This window comes from Carassius gibelio, chromosome B14 (genome assembly GCF_023724105.1).
Source record: "Carassius gibelio isolate Cgi1373 ecotype wild population from Czech Republic chromosome B14, carGib1.2-hapl.c, whole genome shotgun sequence".
Classification (NCBI taxonomy): domain Eukaryota; kingdom Metazoa; phylum Chordata; class Actinopteri; order Cypriniformes; family Cyprinidae; genus Carassius; species Carassius gibelio.
In genome coordinates, this window is record NC_068409.1 from 11,206,615 (window position 1) to 11,229,463 (window position 22,849).

At 36.1% G+C, this 22,849-nt stretch overlaps 1 protein-coding gene across 1 annotated transcript in view; it reads right to left on the reverse strand.

Moving 5' to 3' along the window:
• The window catches only part of LOC127971015 (gamma-aminobutyric acid receptor subunit alpha-2-like), a 51,228-nt gene that overhangs the window by 18,158 nt on the left and 10,221 nt on the right, over positions 1-22,849 (reverse strand). Inside the window, exons 4-7 of the mRNA XM_052573755.1 lie at positions 16,399-16,466; positions 4,546-4,766; positions 2,350-2,432; positions 2,102-2,245 (exon numbers count right to left, since the gene is read on the reverse strand). Coding sequence (XP_052429715.1) covers positions 2,102-2,245; positions 2,350-2,432; positions 4,546-4,766; positions 16,399-16,466 — 516 coding nt within the window. The remainder of the gene's footprint in view (positions 1-2,101; positions 2,246-2,349; positions 2,433-4,545; positions 4,767-16,398; positions 16,467-22,849) is intronic.

The following is a 22,849-nucleotide window of genomic DNA, read 5'->3' on the forward strand; positions in this document are numbered from 1 at the left end:
AAAAATCCTTCAGATATTACGAACACTCAAGTGTCCAAAATGTAGTGCACACTCAAGTGTGGCAGATGACCCAATTTCCTTCACACTAGACGGCATGTTCACACTGTTGTAATGAATGATTAATCTCACATCACATGATGGGGACTTACAAGTGCCTCGGGAGGAAAGCCCCAAAGGCTCATGCATGTGTGTTTTAATGCACACATTTGTGTGCGCGTGTCGCCGGTACCGGTCTGAGTACATCCGCTTGCTATGGGTGATGTAAATGGAGCTTAACAAATGGGTCTGGGCAGAAGACACCAGTCCCGCAGGACACAACAAGCAAAGCCACTGCTCGGCAGGGGAATACTGTCTTAGGAAATGAAATGGAAACATCCTTATATTTGAGCTTATTGAATAGTATTAAGAATCAATCCAGGTTTACATGTGCATCCACTTTCACTATACAATTGGTTACAATAGCAGCATGTTCAACAAAATTCTCTTAAAACATTGCTTTTCAATGACAGTAGTTGACCTTAAACTAAAAACTGGCAGAAAAGAAAATAGGCAAAAACCGATTTTGCCCCCCCCCCCCCCCCTTTTTTTTTTCTTTTACAATATATAAGTCTCAGGTGTCCCCAGCATCTGACTGTGAAGTTTCAGCTCAAAATATTCCATAGATCATCATTTATTATATCATTTTGAAAATGCCTATTTTCAGTAGAAGAAGAAAGAGACTGTTATGTCTGTGAAGGTAAACAGCTGGGAAAGAATCAGAATCAGAATCAGAAGAATTGCATGTTTATATTACATCTGTGTGGCAGCAGCATAATATACAGTAAACAGATCAATAATCCAATGCTCTCTTGTTTCCTCTGAGGCTGGGACTCTAAATAGTGTTCAACGGAACACTAAAAAGTCAAATTTTCATGATATGTCAGCTGTAAGTTAAAATATTCTATAGTGCCCCTGGTGGCAATGTCGAGAATGCATTTAATTCAATACATTTAAAATCAATCAATCAATCAATCAATCAGTAAGTCGGTCTCTGTCTGTCTGTAATCTATCAATAAAATATCCTAAAAAATGTATCGCATTTTCCACAAAAATATGAAGCAGCACAACTGTTTTCAACTTTGATAACTACGTATAAGAAATGTTTTTGAGCACCAAATCAGCATGCTAGAACGATTTCTGAAGGGGAAATTCAGCTTTGCCTTCACTGGAATAAATTACATTTATAAATATTTTAAAATAGAAAACAGTTATTTTACATTGTTTTTACCATTTTACTGTGCATCAAACAAACACAGCCTTGGTGACCTTAAGGGACTTATTCCAAAAGCATTAAAAAATTTAACTTTGAGGGAGTAGATGAGTAGTTTATATAAGTTACATATCTCCCATCAGTTACTCTGTTCTATAGTTATCATTATCCATATTTTAATAATCCCATATGTGCTTATAATTACTGTTGAGCAAGAAAAACATCCAGAATGTATTTAATTTCTTATAAGCTGTGAATATGCTATCCATTTGTAAAGATAATGTTTTAAACATGACGTGAGGCGTGTCTTTTGGGTGTTGTTGTTGTACAGTCCCTGTGCTCAACTGAAGTGGAATTTCTTGTACATGCTCTGGCCTCGATCTCACCCCACGTTGAGGATATGTTCGCTTTACTGAGCTACCAACTGCCAACATGCAAGAAATGTCACTGAAAACCAAAGATGTGCATGAGAGAGAGAGAGAAAGACAGCGAGAGTGAACCACAGGAAGTGACAGGCAGGGTTTGTTGAGTCTTGCCTGGAGATCGTGTTAAAGCACACAGCAGATTTAGCAGAACAGAACGAGTGTGTGCTTGATAGACTATGATAGAAAGAAGGACAAATCTGCAGTGACATCAGACAGTCCTCAGAATCATCCTTGTATATTTATCAAACGTGTCTGTTCAGTCTTTGCGGCTTTCAGAGCTTTTGTTTGAGGACAAACTTCTGTCACCATTTACTTACTGTCATATTGTTTCAAATATGAATGACTTTGGAAGCATCCTTGAAGAATCTTTTGCTTGTTTTCTATATAATAAAACCGTATCCATCATTCTGTAAGTATCTTGACTCACCAGTGCTGGATCTGATGGTTTCGTTGCCCACAGTTTGTCCCAGCAGGTCATACTGGTTTAATCTAGAGCTTTCCTCTTCTACCACCACAGAATTGGATGCGTTCTTTGTCCAAGTGTACGTCACTTCTGTTGTTGTGTAAGCATCTGTAGGAATGATTTCAATAGGGGCCACAATTAAAACTTTGCAGATGATTGTTTGAAAGTTTAAATCAATCATTACAAGCAAGACACTCCATGCTGTTACTCACAGCTGCCGAATTTGAGAGGACAGGAGTGGAAGTCCATGGGAAAATCTTCAAGATGCATCGGACACTCAGCGTGCACCGTCAACCTGTGATTTACATTTCCAAACACAACAAAAGCGGACATTTTATGCCATTACCATTACTAGCATGAGTGGGTGGGTTCTATATAGCTTAGAAATAAATGGAAATTAATTTTCTGCAAGGACACATTAAATTGATCAAAAGTGACAGTAAATACATTTAAACAGTTAAAGAAGAAAAATATATTTCAAATAATTCATGTGCGTTTGAACTTTCCATTCATCAAAGCAACCTTGAGAACAACTGTGGACTGCAGTAAAGAATATTAACTGGAGCAATGACACTGAAGACTGGAGTAATGATGCTGAAAGAAATAAAAGGGTTATTTCAAAGAGTAATACAATTTGTTATTTTATATATATATATATATATATATATATATATATATATATATATATATATATATATATATATATATATATATATATATATATATATATATATATATATATTATACTCTACTGTATTTTTGATCAAATCTAAAATCCTTCAAAACCAGCTATAGTCTAGTACAAATATTTAAGTCATGTTCTCCACACTCTCTCACTCCCTCCTAATTTTTTTCTCACTGAATGAGGAACATTATTTAATTATTTTTTATTTGTGCCACCATAAAAATAGAAAAGAAAAGCCACAGGTGATGTCTGCCCACATTCCATTACTCTCATACTTTTTCTCTTACGTATACACTCTTATCCTTAAAACTATTGTTTAGCTCTTAAAAAAAAAGGAAAATAAAAAAGAGCATTAAAATCACTGCAATATTCAAAATACTGCCTAATTCTATATTCTCAATAATATTGTGTCTATTCAATAGATCAACAATCTCTTACTAGTAGTTTATTACTAGTCTCTATTCTACCCTACTCTATCTTATAAATGCAAGTTCATTTTAACATCCATTTCTCCTCTATTTCACTCTTGTCTGTTGCTTTCTCAGTCTCTCTCTCGGTTTGTTTCTTTTTTCTTCCTGCACTTCACAGCTGAGTCAGGCTCTCATTGATTTGGCAGCGACGAGGAGCATTTGTGCTCACAGGAAGAGCTGGGAGCAAGAGAGCCATTTAGAAGAGAGAGAAAAAAGAAAAAACGAATTTGAGAGTGTACGTGTTGGAGAGTGTCATGATGTGTTCTGGAGCAGCGTCAGGATAAACATAGTCGAGATCGAGTCATTATGAAAGGCCATGTTGTTTGGGGCTTGTGTACACGACACACGACAATATATTGCAGATTCTGCTCTTCCTGTGGTAATTATCTGCAGGTAATTAAGGAGATTGATGATGATGTGCGCAGACTCTTGAATATTTATATTAGAATGAGGACTGCGCTTTACTAAGAGAAGGTCAATGGTTTCAATAAAATCGGCTCTTATAAAAGTGCGTGTCACATTTCTGAAAACAGATGAAACATCTTAATTAGTGGCTAAATCAATACAACTGCCTGTCATAGTGTGGGAGCCGGTGAGGAATGAATTATCCTAATTTTCTGGAATACAAGGTGATTCAGGGATTTACATGAGGAATGACTCCATTTGCCACCCACAATATGAGCTAAATGGATCGTTCACCAAAAATATAAATTCTGATAACATTATGTGAGGAACAGATCAAAATTAAAGTCATTATTCACTGAAAAAAGACTGGAGGGCAAGATATCTGCAGTTTGGGTATGTCCCTCATCCAAAAAAAGGAAAAAAGAGAAAACTTGGATTGTAGTTTAAGATCATAGGCCAGATTTTTGAAAGTGAAAACAAACAATATGACCATAAATCATATATGTTTAAAGCTGATCTGACTGTCTGTAATTGTATGCCAATATTTTCAGTGTAAGACAATATCATTGGATGAGAACAAAACTTAAAGTGAACTTTTATAGAAAAGTTATGTTTTGAGGGTGAGTAGATGCTACTTGTTTACAATTTGAAAGACAGTATGATCATAAATCTAATAGTTTTACAGTAGGGGTCAATGTTCTGTGTTTAAAAGAATATATTTATTAACATATTCAACTGCACCGGCACTGAGAATGTCAAATTTTAAATGCACAGCACTTTCCAATGTTGTTAGATGCGGTAGCTTTTGAAACTTTGAAAGCACTTAGCGAAAATAACACCTTGCTTACCTCATGGTGTACAGCAGGGTGCCGTCATCTTGGATCCGCAGCAGTTTGTTGGGCATGGTCATGTTGTGCGCGACAGATTTCTTCCCGTTGTGAAAGAATGTGTCTGGAGTCCAGATCTTACTGGCCATCAGGTTGTTCAACCGCAGAATGTTCATCGGTCCCTCAAACTTCAGCCGTTCATCCTTCCAGCTCTGCCTGAAGAAGACATCGATGGTGTACTCCTGCAAAAAGATGAAACAGCACATTTTAGACACATTTTAAGGTTCTATTGGATGTTTTCTGTTGCTAAGGGCTCGGATGGTGTTTTGTTTTGTGGTAATTGAGCACACAGTACACTCTTAGAGTGACTGATTGGTGGTGAATTTACTGTTGTGTTGTTTACAGTTGTAACAGTCCAATCAATTGGACAACCTGGGTTTGTGTTCCTCTCCATGCAAAGCCTGTGAATGCAATTCAAATACATGCATTTTCTTAACCTCAAATGATCTGTGGTGTAACATTTTCTATCCACTTATTTTTGCTCTGGTGGATAAACACAGTTTGCCAACTGATTTGCAAATGGAGTTTCCTGCATTTAGGACTCAAGCTCTGTAGGGGAGAGTCAATTGCTCAAACCTTTAACTAGTGCCGCTGAGAGTGAGCAGATCGCACTCTCGGCTCCATAAGAGCGATTGTGCTGCCCAGAGATACCATTATGGAGCTCATCGCGGCTGGTAGAACAGGGAAAACTTTTAAAGTGCATTAAAGATAGATTACAAGAGGGTTTTGGCTTTAGACAGGGAGGTGAAAAGGTAACAGAGTTCTAGCTAACAGCCGACAAGTTTCCAGCAGCAATCAGTGGCCACAGTGAATGTAAAACTGCTGTGATACATTCACATCCAAGACAGACATATTTCTGTAAAACCGTGTGCTTTGTACTCAATTGTTTCTATATGGTATTTTTATGTTGGATACTTTTGTAACAGAGGCCCATCTCACATGCCGGAAACAGTGGTTCGAATCCCACTCGGAGCGTGTTGAGTAGAACCACTGACGTTACACTTGCAATATTTATAAGCAGTGCTGACAGTATGTTCATAGTTCGTATGATGTTCATAGTGGGTTATTTTTTGTTTCAGTGTTTTGAGAAATGTAATAAAAAAACGAAATCATAAAAATGAACATAACTGATGTTTAATATATTGATAAATGTAGTAGAATTTCGTTTCAGTAAGATTTCACTCATATATTTCAGGTAGTTAACAAAGCTAAAAAAGATAAAAGATAAAAAAAAACTAAAATCACAAAAACAGATAAGGAAATTACTAAAACCTTGAAACTAAACTATTTAACTAAAACTAAAATATAAAAAATACATATCTATAAAAATATCTATTCAAAATATCAATTCTACCGTGAAAGCAGTTCAGTATTAAACTCAAAGAGCCATTTGGATAACTTTTTATGATGGATTTATGCACTTTTATTGGACTTGGACAAAATCTCGACCTCCATTAAAAAGCTGGGAAGAACCAGGACATTTTGTAATATAACTCCAAGTGTATTTGTCTTAAAGGACAAAGTCATATACAACTGGGATGGCTTGAGGGTGAATAAATCATGTGGTCATTTTCAATTTTTTACGATGAACTATCCCTTTAAACTACAAGCAAATCAAGTAGTCAAAGCAGTTTAAGACTAACAGAAACAGACTGTTCTAATACTGAAAAACAGATGTAGAGAAGAAGCGGTTCTAGTCTTAAAACATCTCTGGAATAAAAGCAGCAACAGAAAAAACACGAAAGCATTTCAAAAATAAAAGCATTCTGACTAGAATCAGGTCCTGATTTAAGATTAAACTAAATTAAATTGGTTCTGCATTCAAAGTTCCAGACTAAGAGTTCTGGTTTACAGCAGCTGCAGACTGAAGTGTCACACTGCAAGCAGTTATGGAGAAGCACTGCGACAGAAGTTTTATGACCACTTAGACAGTGTCTGAGCACTGCAGGGATTGTAGCCAGATGCCTTCCGCCGCTGCAGGTGCTTTTTTGATGGATGTACAGCTCATTCTCTGGCACGTCTCTCAGATCTGGACGATTCGTCCAGTCAGCATTCTGCAATGGTTATGACCGTCTAATTTCAGTCAAGGGGCTTGTATTGTCCCGGCTGAGGAGGGTTTATATGAACATCCATTAACAAGTAGAGATGAACCATGAAACCCCACCACCATGCCATCCCTGCACTCATATTATTAAACATACACCCACCACCCACATACTGTACATGTACACACACACACACACACACACACACACACACACACACATAACCAGAGAGTAAGGGAAATAAAGATAGGTGGTGAGGTCAGGAGGGTTTATGAGATTGCTTCACAAGTGCTGAGTATGCATTTACATTAGATTATTCGTAGACACATCAGTTAAATGTGTGTGTGAAATAACTGTTCTTTATTTCTTCCTGTGATCAAAGATGAATTTTCAGCATCATTACTCCAGTCTTCAGTGTCACATGATCCTTCAGAAATCTGTCTAATATGCTGATTTGCTATATATTTGATATATACGTATGTATATATTACTGTTATAAATGCTGAAAACAGTTGTGCTGCTTCATGTTTATGGAAACATTAAACAATTTTTTAGGAATATCTAATGGATTGAAAGCTCAAAAGAACAGGATTTATGTTAAATTAAAATATTTTTTGACCGTATAAATGCCTTTGATTCTAGTATCAAATTAATGCATCCTTGCAATAAAAATAAAGAAAAAAAAAAATAAAGAAAAAAAGAAAATTAAACAAACAAAAAAATGTATTACATTTCTTTCCATTTCATTTAATCAAAACATTTATATACTGAAAGCAGGCCTAGAATAAAAGCATAAATAGACTAAAATGAAAGCATTTTAAGAATAAAAGCAGCCTGACTCAATACACTTCTATATTTTGGACTGGACTGCAGACAAAAGCACTGCAACAGAAGCCAGAAGTTTATTACTGCTCAGACACCATCAGAAACTGCAGTGACTGTTGCCAGATTCATTAAAGATGTGTAGTCTACTTTGTATTGTTTAAAAAGTCTTTCTCCATTCAATTAAGACTCCAAACACAGTTCATGTAAAATTTGACTTACTTTGCGGTGGTGTTATAACTAACTCCTAGGGATTTTAGATCTAGCTAGATTGCATTTATTTAAAGGGTTCATCGGATGCAAAATTCACTTTTACATGTTGTTTGAACTGAAATGTTTCTTCGCAGTGTGTGTACACAATCAGCCTATAATGATAAAAATCCACCGAGTGCTTTATAAAAAATCACCATAAATCATAAGCACTTTCTCAGAGCAAGCCTTTCACAGATTATTGGTGAAGTGACGTAGCTTTGCCATGCCCCTCCCACATCTGTTGACAGACACTGGCGTTTCAGCAAATTATTTTTGTCATAATTTTTGTCAGCATTTTCTCACAGATGAAAATGAGACAATAACGAAATAAAAAACAGTTTTTAATAATAAAAAAAATAAATAATAATAATTATAATAATAATACAAAAATATACTCTCATTTTCATCAACGAATAAAAACGAGACAAAAATATTAGGGAAGGACAATTTGGAAAGATCAATTGTCAGGAGGGCTGATGTCTTGTACATTTGCATTGTACTGTCCTGATCGAATAGCTAGAAAACGCAGCTTCAGATTGCTTCCGTGCTGGTTATAATCAATGAATAGCGCACATTTATGCCGAGGGACTGCTTATGAGCTAATGTTGAGGAATTATTACCATATAAATATCGCAATATTTATATGGTAATATGTTTTAGATGGTGGTAAGAATGCAAATTTGATTCACCTCATCTGAACTTGAATGAGCAGCATGCAACTATGTCAACAGTCAAACATGAAGGCATTTCAAAATAAGAGTCACAGTGTATTTCAAGCTTTTTTTCCTGGTCATTGTTGATATTTTGGGTACATAAATTATATTTTTATTATATTTTTCATACATTTATATTTTTATTATATTTAATTTCCATTTAATTGATGAAGCCAATCAGCAGATATGGGGATAGTTAGGAGGCCATGAATGTCAGAGGCTAATGGGCGAATTTAGCCAGGATGCCGAAGTCACACCTCTACTCTTTTCGAAAGATATCCTGTGATTTTTAATGACCACAGAGAGTCAGGACCTCGGTTTAACGTCTCATCCAAAGGACAGATAGTAGATAGTATATATTTAGCCGACTAAAACTAGACTAAAACAAAAAAAATTCAGATGACTAAAATGAAGGGTATTTTCGTCAAAAGACTATAAAACTAAATCAAAATTTGCTGTCAAAATGAACACTGGCTCCAGCATCGACCTGCCCTGAGTGAGCTGTAAACAGTCTGCCATTGTTTCATGAATGTCTTCTATTGAGATATTTTATTGTTGGATGAAATAATAAACATAGCAGTCATCATTTACTCCCAACATCCAAGCTGCTGAAGACACAGTGGATTACTTTTGCTTTTGAAGTGAATGCAATCCCTCTGTGATCCACCTAAATGTGTTTTGTTTGTGTTTCCTAATAATGTGAAGTGAACAGTCTCGATTGATTCACGTGGATTCACTTCCACGTCTACATGTTACCACTGTTTCACTTAAGACATTACTTATGTTTGTTTTTTGTTCCATTAAAATTTTAATGTTTTATTATGAAATTATTTACAAAAAGTAAGACTGAACAGACTGAAATGTCTTTAATGTTAAGGAAAACATTCTCTCCCAGAATTTAAAAAATATGGATTCCTGGACTTAAGTGTGTGTGTGAGTGCAGTATGACAGCAGATATCATTTCAGCTGAATCTCAGCTGTCCTCATCCCACTCCAGCTGTATACGGAGACTCCTGGGGGCCGTAGGGCAGTACAGGGGCCAAACAAATACTGCTCCCTCTCTAACCTCCCTCTCCACTTTCCTTGTTGTCCTTTCATCTCATTCGCCTCCTGTTCCATACCGTCTGCTCCATGGCTCAGAGGCACACAGCATTAATAGACATGATGACCTTCTGTGCTGGTTTGTGTGTGTGTGTGTTTGTGCATCATGGCTTTGTTTAGCCCAGATAAAGCAGCACCGAAGGCTCAGTTCAGAGCAGGTTTATCAGGATACGGAACCACCAGGTTCATCCTCATCCATAACAACCGCACATCTCACATGAGGATGATGTTGGTTTAAGATTTCCAGTGCTACCCACAAGTCATATCTGTCACCGCACTAGCTTACAGAAACTAATGATTATAAAGAGAAGGAGGCATGCTGGGAAAAGAGAATGCTGGATCACATAGGAAAGAGAAATAAATGAGATCTCTTGACGCTAAAAACTACTGTATCATATTTGATTCGCAAAAGCCTCTAGATGATCAACATGGTTAAAAACTTTTCTGAAAAACTTGTAAACAGTCTGCTACATGCCTTCTGTTGTCTGACTGATAGTTTATACATTTGTAGCAAGTAATTGTAAAAAAAAGACTCCCTATATATATATATATATATATATATATATATATATATATATATATATATATATATATATATATATATATATATATATATAAAAATGACATTTTGTTAAATATTTGATGTAGTTTTTTTATTACAAATATTTTTTATTTTGTTTATATATATATATATATATATATATATATATATATATATTTATATATATATTTATATATATATATATATATATATATATATATATATATATATATATATATATATATATATATATATATATATATATATACAGTACAGACCAAAAGTTTGGACACACCTTCTCATTCAAAGAGTTTTCTTTATTTTCATGACTATGAAAATTGTAGAGTCACACTGAAGGCATCAAGGGCTATTTGAGCAAGAAGGAGAGTGATGGGGTGCTGCGCCAGATGACCTGGTCTCCACAGTCACCGGACCTGAACCCAATCGAGATGGTTTAGGGGTGAGCTGGACCGCAGACAGAAGGCAAAAGGGCCAACAAGTGCTAAGCATCTCTCGGGGGACTCCTTCAAGACTGTTGGAAGACCATGTGACTACCTCTTGAAGCTCATCAAGAGAATGCCAAGAGTGTGCAAAGCAGTAATCAAAGCAAAATATGGCTACTTTGAAGAACCTAGAATATGACATATTTTCAGTTGTTTCACACTTTTGTTATGTATAAAATTCCATATATAATTCCACATGTGTTAATTCATAGTTTTGATGCCTTCAGTGTGAATCTACAATTTTCATAGCCATGAAAATAAAGAAAACTCTTTGAATAAGAAGGTGTGTCCAAACTTTTGGTCTGTACTGTATATATATGCTTTTACTGTACACTTAAAAAAAGGAGTATTCTTGTAAACTGTACTCCAATAATCTTGCATCTTTACAATATAATATATAAATATATATATATTTTTTTTTACACTCTCAGGAGTTAGAGGAGAAATATTTCAGACAAGCAAAGAAAATCTCTCATTATGCAACTAAATTCCTAAAGCAACCCTTAAAAATTATATTTTTCTCTGAGAATAGGTGATTTCCCGATGAGGTGAGGTTCATTTGACATCGCTCTGCCAAATCCTTCTGTGAATGCTATTTGTGTTACCTACAGTGCAATTTAAAAAGAATTACCGTGGTACTGCTTCACATATTCTCATAAACCCTCACTAACTGATGTCAACCTGACGGCAAACATGCAAACACTCAGCAGCCACACCTTCCCAACTGCTTCAGCTCATTACCCATGAGTCTTTTCACTCAGCTGTTTAACTGAGTGTCACACGGTTCCCGGCAGGGTCAGCTCTAATAGTGAGGGTTAGCATGGCCACAGGGCATTGAGACAGAGAGAGAGAGAGACAGGTCTACATTGTAAACCCACAGCACAGACAACTAAATCCACAGGCTTTTGCTAACAGCTCAAAGCTGTTGCCAATAACAAGATGACCTCTGACTTGAAATGAAATCACAAAACAACAAGCAAAAGTTGTTGTCACTTGTAGCTATTTACAAGCTAAGGAATCAAACCTGGACATGTTTAAGAGCACGCTACGCTCGCTGTAGCCATTTCTTTAAATTATTGACATTCATCAGGGATAAGAAATTATAAGTAGCTTTTCTTGAGGTGTGTATACAGCTCAACAGCTCTTGAGATGGAAACTCAGATGTATTTTATCAATGCATTTTAGATTTTAGCAATAAATTAAATATACACTACAGTTTTAACAAACTGGGGGAAGTTTTTTTTTTTTTTTATCATTTTTCTATTATGCTTATCAAGCCTACATTCATTTGGTAAAACATATTACTATTTAAATATATTTTAAAATGAGATTTATTTCTGTAATTTATTTCTGATAAGATGTCATTTAAAATGTGATGCAAAGCTGAATTTTCAACATCTTTCTAAAGTCTTCATTGATTCTATTCAAATGATTCTATTATGCTGCTCAAAAACACTTATTATTAAGTGTTGAAAACAGATCTGCTACATAATATTTTTGTGGATATATATTTTCTTCAGCATTCTTTGACGAATAGAGAGTTCAAAAGAACTACACTTTAATAATTTGTAACGTTATAAAGGTCTTTACTGCCACTACTGTTCAATGCATCTTTGCTGATTAAAAGCATTAATTTCTTTAAAAACTGACTAATCCAAAGCCTTTGAAAGTTAGCTTTCATTCTATAAAATTACTTATAAAATTTGTACATTACGAAGTCATTACCTAGCTACAGCTTACTTACTCAAAATTAAACCTACCAACCCCAAACTTTTTAACAGTAGGGTGTATATATATATATATATATATATATATATATATATATATATATATATATATAATAAGTCTGGAACAGCATTTGCATTAAAATGCTCTCTAGGTAGGAAGGTCACCAGGTTTCGAAGCAGAGCTGAAGTTGAGACTGAAATGTGTATTTGCCTGTTGAATTCATAATGAAAGCGTAATAGGGAGAAGAGCTATGATTCAGTGAGGCAGAATGAGTTCTTTTAAATAATTGATAGTGCAAAGATTTACGTGCAGAATGAGGAAGGACTATCTGCTACTACGTTGAGAGGGAATCTATTTCCAAAGGATAGGAAAAGAAAAAAATCACCGTCAACTGTCAGAGCACTTGAAAAGAAAAAAGAGAGGGATGGTGTGGCAGAGGAGGATGATAAGCTCCGGGGAATGTGGAGAGGCAAAGAAATAGAACAATTTGTCTTTGAAAATGAAAAAAATATATCAAAGACTTCGACGTGCCTTTGTGAACTGCTCTCCCTCCTGCCAGACAGGGTCAGCATGCTAACATGTGAAGGCACAGCAAAGATGTCACTGTACAATGGAGAATGCCATGCATTGTATGTTTCAGTATGGGCTGCTGAAAAAAAAAAAATGACAGAAGAGCAGCCATTGACTTGAGAATGGAGGGAGAGAGAAAAGAGTGAAGGGTGGATGAGCAGAAGCAAAGGAAGGAGGAAAGTGAGCGATAAAGGGATGGAAATAGAAAGAAAGGTTTGTTTTCTTGGGTCTGAGGAGCAGAAGGTGTAGCATCTGGGTCTAATCTCAAAGACATAGGAGATCAGGGCTGAGACGCTCAAACTGAGACACACACACACACACACACACACACAAATGTAGTATGGTAACCGTAGAAGCAGAACTACTCCAACCAACTAGGACAACTACTGCTCTCATCAAAACAAAAATATTGAAGAAAATAAGAAATGGAAAGCATCTTAAAATCTCCGAAATTTCTCTGTATTCATTTTGGTTCAGTACTGTTTATATATACACATTATATTAAATTATTAATGAATAACGATTCACAAACTTTCAAATGGTATAATCATCAATCATCAAGTAATAGTTTTTCAACAACAGTCCTTATTTTCATAAATATTACATTTTATGACATTCCCATAATAATGAAAAAAAAAAAAAAAAAAAAGGGAAATGTCATGGGATCTTCAGGGGTTCTCTCTGTGATGTTCCGGGCCTTTCTTGTCACATGACAACAAAATGCATGTACTGTATTTATTTTCCTGAAAAAGGTTTGCAAATATTTAAGAAAACTTGTGTGTTTATATCTCGCAATTCTACCCCACCCCTCAGAAATATAAGAAATAATAAAGTCTGAAATGACTGATAAAACAAGTTGCAATTACCTTAACTTTTTTTATTCTGTGGTGTAAAAAACAAATATTGGAGCATGTTTACAATAAAATAATATTTCAGTCTTTCTAAATCAAAATTCCACAATAAATTGAGTATATTTCTGATTTTTAGTTATTATTTATTTATTATGTTATCCCTATTTTTTGACATAAAAACACATTTTAATTCTGAAACTGAAAATACATTTACTGTAGTTCAATAAGATTTATTAATTTCAATATCTTTAAATGCTGCATTTTTAATATTGTTTAACAACAGAAAATGAGTATTACATCACTGACTGCACAAACTACTGTGGTATTCTGCAGAAACAGTCTACAGCTATACAATTCTTTAATGAAAAGCATGAACAAGCTAACACTGCAAAGCCAAACAAGACAAGTGCAGCTGCATGCGCTGATTGTTAATTTGCTTTGTTAGTTTGTTTGCAGCTGAATCAAACTTTCATTTAATTTAATGGCTTTCAATTAAAGTTCATTTGAAGCTCCAGGGTGGGCTGTTAAGTATGCATGTAACGTAAATCATGTGCAAGTACAATAAGAATGCATTGTTAGCACACATATTCAATGCGGCTTACATGAGTCATACGTTATCTGCCCGGAACAAAAACTCCATTAAGAAGCTCTGAATCCATTGAGAAGTGTCAGAGCGACGACGTGAGTCATCAGAGTCACAGGCACTAATTCACAGTGTCATGGACGCAGTCAGTTGGCAAAGCATTTCCTGCCTCGATTCCGTTGGATATGAAACTCATCTGGGTCGCAGTGGACCGCTGATTATTTAGCACTGACCGTTTCCCTGCATGGATCCGAACAGAGCTTGCTGTCAAAACTTGATATGTGTGGACATTAATACATTGGCAGTGGCGCTTTTCAAAAAATGGTAACTGTACAGATGGCGGCCCTCTGTAGGCAGTTGTTAGATAAAAGACTGATCAGCTGTTGTGTTATTCACATTTACATTTATGCATTTGGTAGATGCTTTCCAGAAAATAGACTTGCATTCCACTCAAGGCGCATTAACTGGAAATCAAACCCATGACCCGGCCATGATATAATGTTTGAGCTGCATTACGAGCAATTGCTAGACATTAAGTAGTCTAAGCCTCAGACATCACGTCTATGGACTGTCTGATGCTCAATGCATACAAAAATAGATCCAGTCTTAATGGGCGGTGTAATTATTTATTTTTTAATAGAGTAACTAAAACAGTAATTGCACATTGTTGCGGCCGAGACAATTATTATAATAGTATTTTATTATTATTTTTTTTTACATAGCAGATTTAGTTTATGGGTTAAAGTTATTTTGGCATAATTTTGTGTGTATTTGTCAATAAAAGATCAATAAGTGGCAAATTCCGTGTTCAAGTGTTTGAGACGCGTCTTTCTGTGTGCGTTGATGCTGAATTGGGCTCTTTCACATCTTTTTCTGTTTGCATGTCTAAACTGTGATTTGTATTTGTTCTTTCAGGTGCAGAGGCAGCCAGATCAGGAGTCGTAAATATCCAACATGTTTCGGGGACGCTCCGTCTCAATCGGGAGCAGTTAAATAATCGTAATGACGCCACATAATAGAGGATGTTTTGGCCCAAAAAAAATCACTATATATATATATATATATATATATATATATATATATATATATATATATATATATATATATATATACACAAAACCAGTCATATGGGTACATTTTTGAAAATGAGATTTATACATTATCTGAAAACTGAATAATAAACTTTACATTGATATATTAGGATCTGACAATATTTGGACGAAATTCAACTATTTGAATATCTGAATCTGAGGGTGCAAAAAAAATCGAAATACTGAAAAAAAAAATCGCCTTAAAAGTTAAGTTCTTATTAAGTTCAAATTAAGTTCTTAGCATTGTATATTACTAATTAAAAATTACATTTTGATATATGTATAGCAATAAATTTACAAAATAGCTTCATGGAACATGATCTTTACTTAATAAGTACTAATACTTCTGGCATAAAATAAAAAACAATAATTTTGACCCATACAGTGTAGTGTTGGCTATTGCTACAAATATACCCCTTGCCTCTACGTCATGCATTTAAAATCCTTTAACAGTTGATTATTCTTCACACACACAAACGCATGCACACAAACACGCACGCACGCACGCACACACACACACACACACACACACACACACATATATAGTGAATCAGTTTTAATTTCCTGGTTTAATTTGAATTAAAGTATTCAGTCAAGTTGTAATTTTATATATACTTAACATTTATTTATTTTGAATTAAAGTATTCAGTCAAGTTGTAATTTTATATATATTTATAACATTTATTTCAATTATTAATTTTTTTTAATGGTTTTAATTTTAGTTATACTACACTATAATTACTATAATAATCTTTATATGCACTTTAGGTAAGTACAGTATTATAACCCTAATGCGTACTTTTCTAGTCATTTATTGTACTGTAAATTATTTCAGATTTACTAGCCCCTTTACAGGTAAACAATTTGTGGTTGGTCAGGCAGTCTGTTCCTGTCTAGGTGGTTCTTGACTTGAAAATTCTGCAAAGTGCTGGTCCATGATGCTGACAGTGATGGCAAGGAGATGCTATCTGTCCTCCTGTGACAAATAAATGCAAAAAAAATTATTCCACTTACCATGTCAGTGTCTGAAACAGGTCCAAAACTGGTGACGTAAATGTCGGTCTTCACTGTGGTAACTCGATCTGAAAAAAAAAAAAAGGAAGAGACCTCAAAATGACCAGTGTTATTTTCCCAGAGTGCAATGGAAACAGCTTGGTCTCATCTACCTTGAAAGGGGCATCTTTGTAAAACCGCATTGTCCGAAAGAAGAAATTATCTGTGAATTTCACATTTCTTTTACAGCAGACAGAGCATCTTTCCTGAGATGAAAGCGTGCATTAGGCAGGGGTAAATGTGCTTACATTTACTGGCCCTATGTTAGGTCGGCTAGTAACCAAATCTTTCTGTTCCTGCCTCAGTATATAAATGTTTTCCCCTCCTTTTTCTGAGCATTCTTTCTTTCTGGCATTCAAAAGAGCTCTTGATATTTCCTCTGCTCACTGCACTATACAACACAGACCCACAGTAAATACATTCAGTCAGAAAGGAAAATATTAAATACAGAACATAGTACAGACTATTCAGAACAAAAGACAGTCTGAGAAACCGAACACACACACACACACACACACACACACACACACACACACACACACACACACACACACACACACACACACACACGCACGACTACTGCATTTTCACTGATACTTCAAAACAGAACCAAATAACTGTAAAGCATAACTCTAATAAAAGTAACACAATTTCTAAATTTATTTTTAAGACTCCTGTTTCAAGTTTTCTGAATAAAACTGGCATGATTGCTTTAGCAAATGCATTTTGCTAAATGTTTGCTTTTTGATAAGATTATCAGCTAGGTTTAGGGTATTTAAAAGCATAATAGAGCATTAACATTTAAGCTCCACTCACTGGAGATTTCGTTGCCACTACAGAATGACCAATTGATCAGTTTTGCCGATTAATCGGCACCGATGACAAATTGCTGCAACAATCAGATATCAGCATACATTCATACCGATACTTAGCTACTTGCTATAACAGTCCTTAAAATTTATTTTGAGATACAAAAAATTACACAGCAATGCAAAATACAAAATTCTGCTTTGCTACACAAAAAAGGAGTTTCAATGCAAACAAATACAGAGTAGCACTCTGTCCCATATGCAGATAAATATATAGAATTAATGATATATTCTCAAAAATGAGCTCAAATGTTCAAAGTAAGAGTCTTCAGCGCTTATTTAGTGCTTAAAGTTGTGTATTCTGATCTGGGAGAGGCTGGTGTGTTATATTAATAGCTGGCTAATGTAGGGGTGGTTTATTCGGCACTGAGCAGGAGGAGAGAGGCTCGGAGACATCAGGATGCTTTGATGTCTTTTCTGTGGGGTTTTTATTCACTTCATTCTCCTGTTTCACAAACACAAGCTGATAAAAATACTGTTCCGATGACAACAGCAATCAAACAAACAAGAAGAAATTAAGACTGCTCATCTTAAAAACAATGCCACTCTGTTTTTCTGTCTGTCTCTGTCATGTCTCTAAAATTGCCCTAATTATACAATGTCATGCGCTCGTCTGGGCATCAACCCAACGATGATAGAAAAGGGGAAAAAAATGCATTGATATTCATCTCTGGCTAGATTTTGCATGCCATTTCTGCACAGAATTGATAGACTGCTGGGAAAGTATAAAAAGACAGAAAAACATTGAAGTTTTATGCAAAACTAGATGTTTTCATCTTCTCTGGTCTTCTATGTGTTGAGGGTAGTTGCAGTGGTGTTGCTATGCAGTTTCTATTGTGTTGGAAGTGGTTTCTTGTTTATCTCTACGAGATTCATAAAAGGTTGCTATAGAACTGAACATTGATTAAAATAAAACTAATAGACATCGAGGCTTAGAATATAAAAACAGAAAGACTGCAATTTCATGTTCTTTTACACACAAGCGGTTCATTATCTGATGCATTCAGTGTCTCAACATATCACATATTTTTTACAGATTTGAAATTAAAAGATGCCACATCATTGAACGATGAATTGGGATATCACTTCTTATTGAGCCAATGCACATTGGCATGCAATCATTGCATCCAGCTGCAGCTGATCACAGCTTGAGTATAAGAAGGCAGCAGGTGCAATGCAGCTTTTCGCTGAGGAGCCAAGCTGGTGACCCGGCTGCTCAGTGATGGTACAGCAGTTGTGGCCACGGGACGTGACGTCTCCGTTCCCTCCTTCAGGGAACGAGGGTTACCATACCATATGTAACTGAGACGTTCCTTTTCAGTTGGTCACTCTTGACGCCACGTCGGTGACCGACGAATTGGGATCCCCTACCAAAGCGCCATGGATGCTGCCCCTTCCAGTGCCCTATGTGAGCCACCTTAGGACACAAACTGTAGAAATTGTCTGTGGCGCATAAGGATCGAGACATGAAAGTATACATCCTTCAGGTTGATAGTTGCAAACGAATCTCGGGGTCGGGCGAAAACGAAAGTTTGGGTCTTCGTCAACATCTTGAACGGTAACCACTGAAGGGCCCGGTTCAAAACTTGCAATTTCAAGATTGGCTGTAACCCACTGCCTTTCTTGGGTACAGTGAAGTCAGGGATGTAAGACCCCATTCTCATATTGGCTGGACTCTATTGTGTCCTTCGCCAGTGGCATAAATAAAAAACAAACACAAAACAAAACAACTGTGGGATGCGAGGCCGGTGAGTGGAGCTGGTGTCACTCATTTTCAAATCACTCCACCGGCATCGCTCCGTTCCCATGGCTCTCGGCCCCGCCCCACTCGTCACATACCCCCATGAGAGGGGAGAGAGGAGAAAAGGGGAGAGAGGAAAAAAAACGTTTTCCCAGACGCACTGCCATTCGGCCCTCCACCAGCTGGGTGAACTCTTCCGCGGTGCCTGGCAGTGACGCTGGACGGCCCTCGGTACATGGCTCTCAACCCCGCCCCACTCGTCACACACCGCTGTACCTGCAGTGAGGCAGCGAGGTGGGATGAAGGGACCCAACTAGGGCGGCTTGTGACTGGACCGGAGAGGGGTCTGAGTGTGCAGTGCAACACTTACCAGGTTCCACAGGTTAGCAGACGTTGCATGAGTAGGGCCTTTGTTGATGCTCTTGAACCACCCACTGAACCACCCACTGCTGCCCTCGACTACGTTGGTGAAGAGGCCAGTCTGGGACACAGGGGCATAAAAAAAACTTTGTCGGCGTCCCTCATATTGACCAGACACAACAACTTTCGGTGCTCCTGGTGGACCACCATAGTGGACATCGACAGCCCAGAGAACACACAGTTCCCTTCATTGCCCATGGCGTGAGGTCAGTAGCAGTACGGAGTTCTGAGAACTTCTGGGTTGTGCAGGTGCTTCAGTGCCTTGACCTGGTCCAACTGCAGTAACGCTGCAGCATGTAAGGCAAAGGCAGCTTCTCCACAGGCCGTATAAGCATCGCTGGACAGGCCAGATGAGTACCTACAGTCCCAGCAGGGAAGGCACACTGCAGCGGAATTAGGACAAAACTCCATCGCAACCAACCGCTCCACTGGAGGGACTCCATGAACCCCCTCGCTGCACAGCCGTTGAGGGTGGTGAAGGAGGAGGACCCCACCAGCTCTTTTCTGGCAGTAAAAGGTGCCGTCCATGACCTGGTGAGCTCCTCATGCACTTCTGGGAAGAAAGCGGCCCACCCCAGGAATCCAAGGGGGAATGGCCGCATGCAGCACAACAGGGGGTAGTGCAACCTGAAGTGCGCAACCCACTTGACACAGGAACGACCACCGTTGAAGCATCGTACCGCCAACGCCAAAAGATTCCAAGAGTGTGTTGAACTCATAGCTCACTGAAGACACTTGGCTTCAGCAGAACGATGTTGTCGCTTGGCTCCAAAGCGAAAAGCTGGTATGCATTGCCCCTGCTGCCTTCTTATACTCACGTTGTGTTCAGCTGCAGCTGGATGCATTAATTACATTCCAATGTGCATTGGCTCATTTAGTTTGCACTTGAAGTAGATTGGTCTATCGAATCAATATTCTGAGAGATGTCGAGAGTGACTAACTGAAAGGGAACTGAAATTAAGACAAGACACATAAAATAAAATTCTTATTACTATTTTTTATATTTATAGTTACTAATACTAATAATATTAATATTTATATAAATATTTATACCTTTTCATTTTACATTAAAAATAATTATTACAATAGTATATATTTATATTTTTATATTTATATTTCTTATTTTCTTAAATATTTAATTTATAATAATAATAATAATAATAATAATAATAATAATGCTCTTTAATTTAATTATTATAGCTCTTTATTATTTTAATTATAGCTCTTTAAGAAAAGGGTCACATTTTTATCGCAATCACAATTTTATCAGAAGAATCACAATTACATTTTTTTATGTTCTTTACTGACTCAAAACTGTTTACGTCCAAATATCTATGATATTCTGGTCTTGGGTTAATCCTTCAGTGTATCTATGAGATATTCTTCATCCATTTACTAGGTGAAAATTATAAGTCTTTTTTTTTTCTTAAAAAACTAAACAAGCAGTTTTAATAATATAAAACAGTAAGCAACAGTAATGACTATGCTAGTCTAGTTATGGTACTAATAATTAAGACTATTCATCTTCAAAACAATGGCTGTCTTACTCTCTCCAATTGCCCAAATTACAAAATGCCACACGTCTGGGCACCATCCCAACGAGGATAAAAACGGATGAAAAAACAGAGAAATTCTACTGACTTGACATTCATCTCTGACAGAGATGAAAGACTGCTGGGAAGGCATAAAAAACTATTGTTTTAAGTAGCTTTTATAAACCGCAGCTTATTGTGCATGGCCATCAGGTGCCATTATTCTGTGGGTTAGATAGTTGCGTTGTTAGCGGTCTGTGTGTCTGAGTGAATGTAAAGTGGCTCTGCCAGGTCTCAGAGGGACGGGGGAAGGGTTGAGAGACTGTCTGAAACGAGACTGGGGTGGGGGTGGGGGCGTTATAAAGAAGTGCTCTTATATACATGACATTATTCACAAATGCAGCAGAGAGATTTTAACTACAATTGTGTTATTGCAACAGTAAAGTATTAACTGTTAAAAATGTATAATTTTATTATTTTTTATAATAAAAATATTTTTGACGTTAAAATTAAATTAGTAAAATATGAATATATAAAAACTTAAATCAATAAATAAATACTTAACTGTTGCAATAACACTATTGTAGTTAAAATAAGTATTTAATAATAATAATAATAATAACAATTATATTAATATGAATTAAAAATAGGTAATAACCAAGATAATATTTTCAATTATAATATTATTATTCAACTGTAAAATTAGTATTTCATTATTAGTAATACTACTACTACTACTACTAACACTGCTAATAATTAATAATACATTATTATTATTGATTTATTTTTACATTGAAATTAAAGAAAGAAAAACAGCAGAGAAACCTTAAAGCTTCTCTTTTGTTGATAATAGATTCATAAAATATTTTCATCATTTATTTATTTGTTTAAATTTGTGTGACAACTTGTTTAAAATGCGAGACATAGATAATATGGATAACATTATCACAACATGTGACACACCAACATTGCCATCCAAATGTCTACAAGGTAGTTTTTGCCCTAAAACACCTTGCCCTAATCCTTTTACCTCTTCCATTCTTGTAAAACAAATCTGATTTTCATACAGTAAATGAAAATTATCTCTGATATTTTCTGACCTTACAGTCAAGACCATTATTAATAACCTAGATAGTCTTTTCTCCCTGCTTCACTCTTCTTCACGCACGCACACACTCCTGTTTTGTCAAAACACAAGCATCAATGTACAATTAATCTACAGTGGCAAACTCAATTAACAACCTTAAAATGGTTGCCAGGTATTCCATCCAACGATCAATACACATTAGTAAAAGGCTTCATGGTCATTTTCAAGCCTTTTGTTGCTATAGTACATCAAAACAATAAAAAAATAAATAAAAATGCAAGCCGCAGTTCTGTAATTTTTCTTGTGACAGAATTTTTAAAATAGCCCAATGTATGGGGGAAAAAAAAACCCTGGCAACACTGACAGCTTTTTGAACAGAGCTTAAATTCCTTTTGTTCACTAGCCAGATCACAGTGAATGATTCAGTTTTATTCATTTTGTGCTTGTTTGTAGCAAAAGATGACAAAAACTCCATCACATGCTAACAACTGCTTTTCAATCTTCATCAATAGAATCAGAAAGAGCAAACATTTTCGATCCAACCCCTCCAATGAAAGAAAACGCTTGCAATGGCAATAACAACACCATGAATTCACCTTGAACTAAATCAATAGACTCTTGAAGACAAAATGATTATGAAGTCTGGTTTATGCTTCTTCTAAATGTTTTATTTATTAGATCATCATATTCTCATTCCAGCAGCACTAAACTCCTTTACACGGCGAGAGATGCTCTTTGATTTCGCTCGCAAAAGTTAATCAGC